Source organism: Rhincodon typus, chromosome 1 (assembly GCF_021869965.1).
Source record: "Rhincodon typus isolate 14 chromosome 1, sRhiTyp1.1, whole genome shotgun sequence".
Classification (NCBI taxonomy): domain Eukaryota; kingdom Metazoa; phylum Chordata; class Chondrichthyes; order Orectolobiformes; family Rhincodontidae; genus Rhincodon; species Rhincodon typus.
In genome coordinates, this window is record NC_063332.1 from 133,234,123 (window position 1) to 133,245,472 (window position 11,350).

Genomic DNA, 11,350 nt, shown 5'->3' on the forward strand with positions numbered 1-11,350 from the left:
GCTCCGATGCTGCTTGGCCTGCTGTGTTCATCCAGCTCTACGTCTTCTTATTCAAGATCATTTTTTCATACAGGCAATATTAAAGACTGCACAAAATAAGTGAAAAATATGATATGCTGAAAAATAATTCATTATTTTTGCAGTTTCTTTCTCCGATTTGTTATGAAAAATTTACGTCTCTTTCTCTCATTTAGTTCTTGCAAATTTATTTGGAGCTTTCAAATTCCATGGATGATGACATTAGTTTAGGCAAAACCTATGAAGCTCTCGCTAAGGCTTTGATAAGGTAAGATGGAATTTGTCACTGAGAATTCAATCAGCTGTGAAAAACTAAATTGTTAGAGGTATGTTGCCAAGCTTTACAACATACTTACATTAGAAGTATTGGCCTTCTTGAATGACCCTTGCATGAAAGTTATCCAATTATTTGCTCAGCAGAGTTCAAAGATGGCATGAAGTATAGGCAAATATTAGATATTTTATCTTAGTAAAGATCTAGCTGATATGTTTTTCCAACCAATATATTATTTTATATTTAAAGTTACAGACTGAGTATTTCAAACTCTTAAGAGATTTTAGATTTTGATTTCAGTTTTAGAAACGCACATATTATTGCTCAAAATTATTTTTCATGAGCTTAACATTCTGTCTGTTCATTTTTTTTGGTCAGTCTGATATGATTAAGTTTTTTCCCACTGGGGAAAGTGCTTTTTTTTTGCTTACAAGTGTTTCTACAGTATTTTAACTGAACCATTATACAGATTGCATTTATATTAAAGGCAATTCAACAGTCCAGTAAGCATCACAATTTATCAAATTAAACTGGTTCTTTCTGAGATGAAATTTTGGAAATGGCCATGGCGAAAAAATTAATTGAAAGTGTTTACATTAATTCATGAAATGAAGAAAGTCGTTTAAATTTCCACCTGTCACCAGGCCCATTTTCTTCTTGCTAAAAGCTCTGGTCTTTAAACTTGGTGGCACAATTGGCAACCCCCCAGAGTGACTGTTCTCATCTCTGCTATATTTGATTTCTCCACACTGAACAAATGATTAAGTTTTCATGCATTGGTTCAGCCAAAATCTGTGTTCACTCAACCACATCCTTTATTGATTACTTCTACTGCAAACAGTAGGCTGTGTGTGATGTACATAATTGGACAGTTGTCAAGGGATGTGGGTGTTAAGAGTTCTAGTTCGCCAGCTGGAAATTGGAATCACCTTGATATACAAATAATATGTGCTAGCTCCTCTCAACCTTGAGACTCAGAAAGCATGTTTTCCTGGAAAATAAATTAACTTTTAAAGCCTCAAATCGAAGTTTCTTAAAGTATATCATATTTTTCTCAAATAAAATAAAAACAATATTTCAATGCAAAATCTCTCCATGCTGCATGGCTAATCCAACTTTATTATTACTAATATTAAGCTTTTCTGCAAACTGCAGAAAAAACTGGATGAAGAATTAAGCCTAGGGAACATGAATTGCATATGATATACATGCTAGTTTGTGTGTGATATAGATGCAATTGGAAAAATGTTAGGATACCTGGTTCATTTTTCCAGATTCTGTGAGTAAGAAAAATAAGTAACCTCCTCATGAAATAAAAGACAGTTAGAAACATCATTTTACCTTAAATTCTGTTTAAATCCAAAACACAACAAATATATTTTTAGGTAAATATTTGTGCACTTCAACAGTTAAATTGAGGTCTTTGAATTTGTTCAAGTAGCAAAGATGCCATGGAGCATGCTACAGGCATTACCTTGGAGACTACTGTGAACAATGTTAATGCATGACAGCTTTCACTACTTGCAAATTCCTCTCTCCAGTTTCAATGGGAATGTTAACCTATTTAGTTTAAATGGTTCAAATTTCCACCAAAGTTACAGAATGTGAAAATTTGACATATGGTAAGCATTTATATAGTTGCATTAGCCAAAATACTTTCAATGTTGCTACTAGATGTGACAGAATGTACTACAAATGCAGATTGAAAGCAGAGACTGGGATTTGCTGTTATGCACTTTCAGTGGTAACAAACATCTGTTTATCATCTGCATGCGCCAATATTTCATGGCCAGGGTTCTTTGTGTTATTTGATTAACCTGTTGCAAGGTGAGGAGGAAGACGTTAGCAGTGATATGCCCTGGAAGTCTCAACAGCTGAAAAAGAAATTAAATAAAAATTTTATCCTGGATTTTCCAATAGCCAGACAGTTGTTATTCCATCATAGGCAGATGTTGCACATGGGGACCCAATGGAATCTCTGTCGTAGCATACTCTGAAGAAATTGCCAGGAAATTGAATTTTGTGCCAGCAGTTCCACTAGAAACAGAAATAGTGCAACTAGGTGCAAACAAGTATGCTACTCCTTCAAGCCTGCCATGCCAATCAATTGATAACGAGCTAATCATCCAACTTAGTAGGTTGTTCCTGTTTGTTCATACCCTTTGATTTCTTTAGCCCTAAGAACTATATCTGGCTACTTCTTGAAAACATTCAATGTTTTGGTCTCTGTGGTAGAGAATTCCACTGGCTCACCACTCGCTGGGTAAAGAAATGTCTCCTTATTTCAGTACCAAATGGCTTATCCTGTATCTTTAGACTGAACTTTGTTTCTGGACTTCCCACTCATTGGGAACATCCTTTCTTTGTTTACCTTTTCTAGTCCTATTAGAATTTTATTAGGTATCTATGAGCTCCCACCTCATTTTGCTAAACTCGTGTGTATAGCCCTAACTGATCCAGTCTCTCTTTATACATCAGTCTTGACATCCTGAGAATCAGTCCAGTCAGCCATTGTGGTATTTCCTCCATACACAGAACATCTTTCCTCAGATAAGGAGACCAAACCTGCACACAATACTCCAGGCGTGGTCTCACTAAGGCACTGTGCAAATGCAGCAAGATATCCCTGTTCCTGAACTCTAATTTTCTCACTATTAAGGCCAACATAACATCTGCATGCTTATTTTCAGCAACTGATGTTCAAGGACACCAAGGCCTGGTTGCACCTGTTCCTTTCCCAATCTATTGCCTTTCAGATAAAAGTCTGCCTTCCTGTATTTGCTACCAAACTTGATGACCTCATGTTTATCCACAATTTACTTCATCTGCCATGCATTTGCCCACTCACTCAACTTATCCAAATCATATGGAAGCATCTCTGCATTCTCCTCACAGTTCACCTTCCCACCCAATTTCGTGGTGTCAGCAAACTTGGAGATATTCCCTTATTTCCTTCATATAAATCATTAATATATATTAAGTGAAGGCAGTCAGTTTTTGTAGAGAAATGATGTTGGGAAAATTGATGGATTAAAGGCCAATAAATCCCCAGAGCTGAACACTAATCACTGCAGTACTCCACTAGTCAAAGATCCATTTATTCTCTGTCTCTTGACTGCCTATCATGTATATAAACTATTCCCAACCCATGCACTTTAATGTTACATCCAATCTCTTACATCTTATATTTCTTTACATGTTATATCTCTTATCAAAAGCCTTCTGAAAATCCAAGTAAACCATATCCTCTGGATTTCCCTCATCAACTTTACTGGATAAATCTTTGAAAAATTCCAGTAGATTTGTCAAGCATGATTTCCCTATCGTAAATTCATGCTGACCCTCTGATTCTTTCAATGTTTTCCAAGTGCCCTGCTACTGAATCTTTTATAATGCATTCTAGCACATTTCCTGTTACCAATGTCAGGCTAACTGGTCTATAATTCCCTGTTTTCTTTCTACTGCCCTTTTTAAATAGTAGGTTACATTAGCTGCTCTCCAATTCATGGGAACTGTTCCAATGTTTATAAAATCGTGGAAGGTGATCACCAATGCATCTGCTTTCTGAGGCCACTTCCTTAAGTACTCTGTTCAAAGTATTTGAGAAGATTTGTAGCTCAGATTGTAGACTTGCTTGCCAAGCCAGTGTGCTTATACCGTATACAGTGTTTTTAAAAGAAATGGATACCCAAAAAGCACAATCCACCGTTATCTCCGTAACAGACCACAAGAAGAAGACACAACACGGCAAAATGCACCAGTCCCAGACCATCCACAACCTCATCACTTCAGGTGACCTCCCACCCACAGCCTCCAACCTCATTGTTCCCCAACCCTACACCGCCCGTTTCTAGCTCCTTCCCAAAATCCACAAGCCTGACTGCCCTGGTCGACCCATTGTCTCTGCCTGCTCCTGCCCCACCGAGCTTATCTCCACTTATCTCGACTCCATTTTCTCCACCCTGGCCCAGGAACTCCCCACCTACATCCGTGACACCACCCACGCCCTCCACCTCCTCCAAAACTTCCGATTCCCTGGTCCACAACACCTCATCTTTACCATGGACGTCCAGTCCCTATATACTTGCATTCCCCATGCAGATGGCCTAAAGGCCCTCCGCTGCTTCCTGTCCCACAGGCCCGACCAGTCCCCCTCTAAAGACACCCTTATCCGCTTAGCTGAACTCGTCCTCACCCTTAACAACTCCTCCTTCAATTCCTCCCACTTCCTACAGATAAGGGGGTGGTCGTGGGTACCCGCATGGGCGCAAGCTATGCCTGCCTCTTTGTAGGATATGTGGAACAATCCCTCTTCCAAAGCTACACTGGTCCTATCCCCCACCTGTTCCTCTGTTACATCGATGACTGTGTCAGTGCCGCCTTGTGCTCCCACAAGGAGCTCGAACAGTTCATCCACTTCACTAACACCTTCCACCCCAACCTTAAGTTCACCTGGACCATCTCTGATACCTCTCTCTCCTTCCTAGACCTCTGTTTCCATCTCTGGCAACCACCTGGAAACCGATATCCATTTCAAGCCTACCGACTCCCATAGCTACCTAGAATACACCTCCTCTCACCCACCTTCCTGCAAAAATGTCATCCCCTATTCCCAATTCCTTCACCTCCGCCGCATCTGCTCCTGAGATGAGACATTCCACTCCTGGACATCCCAGACGTCCTCGTTTTTCAAGGACCGCAACTTCCCCTCCACAGTGGCCAAAAACACCCTCGACCACATCTCTGGCATTTCCCGCAACTCATCCCTCACACCCCCTCCACGCAATAATAACCAAAACAGAATCCCCTTGTACTCACGTATCACCCCATCAACCTCCAGATCCAATGCATCAGCCTCCGGCACTTCCACCACCTGCAATCTGATCCCACTACCAAAGACAATTTTCACTCCCCACCCTTATCCCCCTTCCGGAGGGACCACTCTCTCCGTGAATCCCTTGTCCGCTCCACACTCCCCACCAGCCCCACCACCCCTGGCACTTTTCCCTGCAACCTCAGAAAGTGCTACACCTGCCCCTGCACCTCCCCCCTCACCCCCATCCCAGGTCCCAAGAAAACCTTCCACATTAAACAGATGTTCACCTGCATATCTGCTAATGTGGTATACTGTATCCGCTGTTCCCGATGTGGCCTCCTCTACATCGGGGAAACCAAGTGGAGGATTGGAGACGGCTTTGTGGAACACCTACGCTTGGTTTGCGACAAACAACTGCACCTCCCAATCGCGAGCCACTTCAACTCCCCCTCCCACTCCTTGGACGACATGTCCATCCTGGGCATCCTCCAGTGCCACAATGATGCCACCGGAAGGTTGCAGGAACAGCACCTCATTTCACTTGGGAACCCTGCAGCCCAAAGTTATCAATGTGGACTTCACAAGCTTCAAGATCTCCCCGCCCCTGACTGCATCCCAAAACCAGCCCAGCTCATCCCCGCCTCCCTAACCTGTCTGTCCTTGCTCCTACCTATCCACTCCTCCCACCTCAACCCCCACCCCCACCTCCTACCTACCAGCCTCATCCCCACCTCCTTGACCTGTCTGTCTTCCCTGGACTGACCAACCCCCACCCTAACTCCCCACCTACATTCACCTTTACTGGCTCCATCCCCGCCTCCTTGAACTGTCCATCTCCTCTCCACCTATCTGCCCCTTTATTCAACTTCCATCCGCCTCCCCATCTCTCTCTATTTATTTCAGAATCCCCTTCCCCCCCCCCCCCCATTTCTGAAGAAGGGTCCAGACCCAAAACGTCAGCTTTCCTGCTCCTCTTATGCTGCCTGGCCTGCTGTGTTCATCCAGCTCTACACCTTGTTTCACCAGTCACCCTACTGTACATCAGAGACATAGAGATGACCACAAGACTACTCAGACCCCTAGGTATCAGAGTAGTCCACAAACCAACTAACACCCTACAACAGCTACTGACGAACATAAAGGATCCCATACCCATAACCAATAAAACCAACACAATATATATATATAAAATACCATGCAAGAACTGTGAGACACATTACTTTGGCCAAACTAGAAGAAAACTGACAATAAGGATACACGAACACGAATTAGCCACCAAGTGATATAACCAGTTCTCACTGGTCTTAGTACACACTGACAAAGAAGGACATGAACTCAACTGGGACAACACATCCATACTAGCACAAGCCAAACAGAGATATGCCAGGGAATTTCTGGAGGTGTGGCATTCCAACCGGAACTCCACGAACAGACACATTAAACTGGACTCAATATACAAACTACAGAAAAACAAAACCGGAAGTGATGCCAACCACCTGAGCAAACTGAGGCATACAAATAACAAGCAGGACGGAACACCAATGCTTCACCAGAGGCGCACTGATGATGTTACCTAGCAGGGTGACGAAACATCTGCAAACAAACTTACTGGCTCAGTGAGCAATTCTACTTAAGTACACAGTATGGAGCTGGATGAACACAGCAGGCCAGACAACATCAGAGGAGGAGGAAAGTTGATGTTTCAGGTTAGGATCCTTCTTCAGAAATGGGGAGGGAGAAGGGAGCTAGGAAATAAATAGAGAGGAGAGGTGGGGCTGGGAAAGGTAGGTGGGATGGTGATAGGTGAGTGCAACTAGGGAGTGGTGGGGATTGGTCAGTGGGATGGGAGGGGCGGATTTGTGGGAGAGAAGATGAACAGGTTGTGTCAGGTCAAGGAGGTGAGAGGGAGGGTTGGACATGCGATAAGGCTGGGGGTGGGGAGATTTTAAAACTGGTGAATTCCATGTTTAGGCCATCAGGCTGTAGGCTCCCGAGGTGGAATATGAGGTGTTGCTCCTCCAGTTTGCAGGTGGTGTCATTGTGACACTGGAGGAGGCCCAGGATGGACATGTCACCCAGGGAGTGGGAGGGGGATTAAAATAGTTGACAACCAGAAGGTGTTGTTGTTTGTCGCCTACAGCGCACAGATACTCTACAAAATGGTCTCCAAGTCTACGCTTGGTCTCACCGATGTACAGGAGTCCACATTGGGAGCAGCTGATACAATAGACCAAGTTGATGGATGTGCTGGTGAACCCCTGTCTGATGTGGAAGGTTTGTTTTGTGCCTTGAATGGCGGTGAGAGGAGAGGTGTAGGGGCAGATGGGGTTAGATGCAGAGGTTGGTGGGGTGACATGTGAGGACAAGGGCGATTTTGTCTTTATTTTTGTTGGGAAGAGGGGATGTGAAGGCGGAAGAGCCAGAAATTATTATAGCCAGCCTGCGTCTCATACCTTCACAGGCTCCTTTGTTCAAATTCAGGACCCTTGACGCAGAATCAATTACATCACTCTCCACCTTAATGAAGAATTCTGTCACATTCTGATCACTCTTACCCAAGGTGCCTTGCACAGTTAGATTTGCTATGTTCCATTTTCACTACACAATACCCAGTCTAAGATGCTGGCTCCTAAGCATACTGATCCAGAAAACCATCTCATTACACACTCCAGAAATCCATCCTGTATGGTATTGTTACTGATTTGATTTGCCCAAACAACATGCAGATTAAAGTTGCCCATAGTAATAGCTGTACCTTTATTGCTTGCGTCTTTAACTTCCGGTTTAACACCATCCCTGATGTTACACTACAGTTTGGGGGAGGGGGAGCAGTCTATATACAATTCCCACTTTTTTTTCTGTCCTTTGGTATTTCTCAGCTCTATGCCTCGAACCGTCTGAAAGTCTACATTTAAATTGGAGACTTTAGTTTCATTGAAACTAAATGAAATTGTTCCCCAGGATAAGTTAGACTACTAAACACATAGCTTAAATCCTGATTAACCATGCGACTGGCCCCTACTTACCACCACATATATACAACCCAAATACACTTCACCAGACCCCTAATATACCCTGATCTAATTCCCACCCCGGGTTCCAAACCAACCCAACCCTACTTACCTCCCACCAGATCTGACCCCCACACGCCACTCCCCCACATTATCCACATCCCCTCAATCTCAAGGACACAGCTCTTCTCCCCACAACCCCGAACCAGACCAGACCCTATAGCCCGGAGGCGACCCAGAACCACCAACCCCACCTCTGGCCTGGCCTGACACCACTCCTGCCCCAGATCTAACCCGAAAACCTTGCACCTCACCTCTATGCAGCCTGATCTGACCCAATAATACACCCATCCTCCTGCAAGCTGGGCTTGACACAACATCCCCTAGGATCTGACTGCCTCCCTTCTTCCTATCCAGCCACTGTACGGGACCTCATTCTACTGCTAGACCTGATGCATACACGACTGCCCCCTACTACGACCTGACCTAGGTGAAAGGATCTAAGGAATGGTAGCTAAACTTGCTGATGACACAAAGGTAGGTAGGAAAGTGAATTGTCAAGAGGACATAGGCGTTCTACAAAGGGATATAGATAAGTTAAGGGAGTGGCAAAGATCTGACAAATGGAGTTCAACGTGGGAAAGTGTGAAATTGTCCATTTTGTTAGGATGAATAAATTTGAAGTATATTATCTAAATGGTGAGAGGTTGCAGAATTGGGTCTCCTGATGCATCAGTCACAGAAGGTTAGCATGCAATAGCAAATAATCAGGAAAACAAATAGAACATTATGTTTTGCTGTGTGGAGAATTGATTGCAAGAGTAGAGAGGTAATATTTCAGATTTTTAATACATTGGTAAGATCACATCTGGAGTATTGTTAACTGTGCTGGTCACCATTTGTAGGGAAAGATGTAAATGTTTCAGAAGCACTTCATTGAGGGTTTATGAGACTAATACTGGGAATGAGTAGATTGTCTTATGAGGAAAGGCTAGATAAGCAAGGCCTATATCCACTGGAGGTTAGAACAGTCAGAGATGACTTAATTGAAACATATAAGATCCTAAGGAGACTTGACCAAGTGGATGTGGCACAGATGTTTCCTTTGAGAGAATCTAGAACTATGGGTCATAGTTTAAAAATAAGGCAATAAAAAAGAATTGCTGTTGTTGGAGATCAGAACTGATGAAGAGTCGTCAAACTCGAAACATTCACTGACAGACAGATGCTGACAGACCTGCTGAAATTTTCAGCAAATTCTATTTTTGTTATGACAGGAATGAAGGAAAATAAATTTTCTCAGAGGATCCAGGTCCCTGATCACCCCTACCCATCTGGCACCCTATCCTCCCAGCTCCCCAGCATCATGTTTGCCTTATGTGTTGAGATTCAACGGCAGCTGTCAATGTGACTGTCAGGTTTTTTAAATTCCAGGATACTGCAGCTGACTGCTATGTAACGGGGTCATGGTTTGACTTCCCCAACAGTTCTGCGGTTGGAAAGAACTGTAAGAATGGAAGTACAGCTCCACATTTCTAATGGAGACCTAAACTGAATTGCCTCTCAGAAATGCAGAGATCCCTTTTTTAAGAAAAGAGAAGAGCTAGAGTTGCAATCTGCACCAGCCTAGTATTTACTGGCCATCTAAAATGTAAGAGACTCTCATACCATAGCAATGCTGGACAGTGAGAACATTACAAACTAGAATGGGCTATTGAGTTCCTTGAGCCTGCTTCACCATTTAATGAGATCATGACTGATCTGAACCTCAACTCCATATAGTCATTGATATTATCAATTATAAAATCAAAACGTGGTTCAGTCTTGAAAACTCTATTGATCTTGAAATCCATGGCCTTGGATTTCTGCCAATTTTTTCTGTGAAAAGTATGTCTTGGTTTTCATTCTGTGTGGTTCGGTCATTCAATTTTTATTCCCTTACTGGACAGGTTTCTCCACAGTTACACTATCAAAAGAAAATATACCATTTAAACATCTTAATCAGATGATTCCTGAATCTTCTATAGTAAAGGCAATATAAATCAGGTTTCTGCAGCCTATCCTCATAATTAACCCTCTAAACTTCAGTGTCATTCTGGTTAATCTGTGCTATAACACCACCAAAGCTAATATATCCTTTCTGAAGCAAAATACTGAAAATACAATGCAGTACTCCATATGGGGTCAGACCAATTGAAGAATAATTTCATAATCTTTGTAACTCAGTCTCCTTGAAATAAAATTGACATTCCATTAGACTCTTGAATTATGTGTTGTGGCAGTGTAGAGGCAATGGTGGCATAGTGGTAATGTTGCCGGACTAGTAATCCAGAAGCCCAAGCTAGTTTTCTGCGCAAAAAAAACTCTGGAAGCTGGAAATCAGAAACAAAAGCAAAAACAGAAATTGCTGGAAAAGCTCAGCAGGTCTGGCAGCATCTGCGGAGAGAAATCCGAATTTCTTTTTGGCAGAAGGGATCCTCCATCAGTACTGGTTCTTCTGAAGAAGAAGTGTCAGTGGACCTGAAATGTTAACATGGATTTCTTTCCACATATGCTGCCAGATGTGCTGAGTTTATCCAGTAATGTCTGTTTTTGTTTTGTTAATTTTCTGGGAGTATGTGTTCAAATGCCATTATGGTAGCTGCTGGACTTTAAATTGAATTAACAAAATTCAGAATGGAGAGCTAGTCTCAGTAATAGTTACTGAAACTTTAACTGATTGTTATAAGAACCTATCTGGTTCACTAATGTGGCCCTTCATCTGATGTTCTTATGTGGTCTATATGTGACTCCAGACACACAGCAATATGGTTGACACTTAAATGCCCTCTGAAAAGCTCTAGCAAGCCACTCAGTTCAAGGGCATAAGATACGGGCAGAAAATGCTACTGCAGGCTTGAAGGGCTGACTCCATGTTTGTAATACCAGCTTTTCCATCAATACCCACATTCAAAAAGTAACTTTTAAAAACTAGTTTTTGATAATTGTCCACATTTCAAACTTATTTTCTCTCCTACAGTTTCATTTTCTCCATTTTAGCTTTGTTGGATCCAAAGTGGATTATTTCACACTTGCCCACATTGAATTATTCGTTTTATTTACTCGTTTTATTCACTGACTTAATTAGTCTCTATCCCTTCACAACATTCTTCTCCCATCTGAACTCTTTACTGTAACTTAGCATTATCTGCAAATTGGATAGAGAACTTCCTATTAGTTCAGCTGAATCAT

At 42.5% G+C, this 11,350-nt stretch overlaps 1 protein-coding gene across 1 annotated transcript in view; it reads left to right on the forward strand.

Moving 5' to 3' along the window:
- Positions 1 to 290, forward strand: part of ttc29 (tetratricopeptide repeat domain 29) — a 239,492-nt gene extending 239,202 nt beyond the window's left edge. The window contains exon 8 of the mRNA XM_048607027.1: positions 195 to 290. Coding sequence (XP_048462984.1) covers positions 195 to 290 — 96 coding nt within the window. The remainder of the gene's footprint in view (positions 1 to 194) is intronic.
- The last annotated feature ends 11,060 nt before the right edge of the window (positions 291 to 11,350 follow it).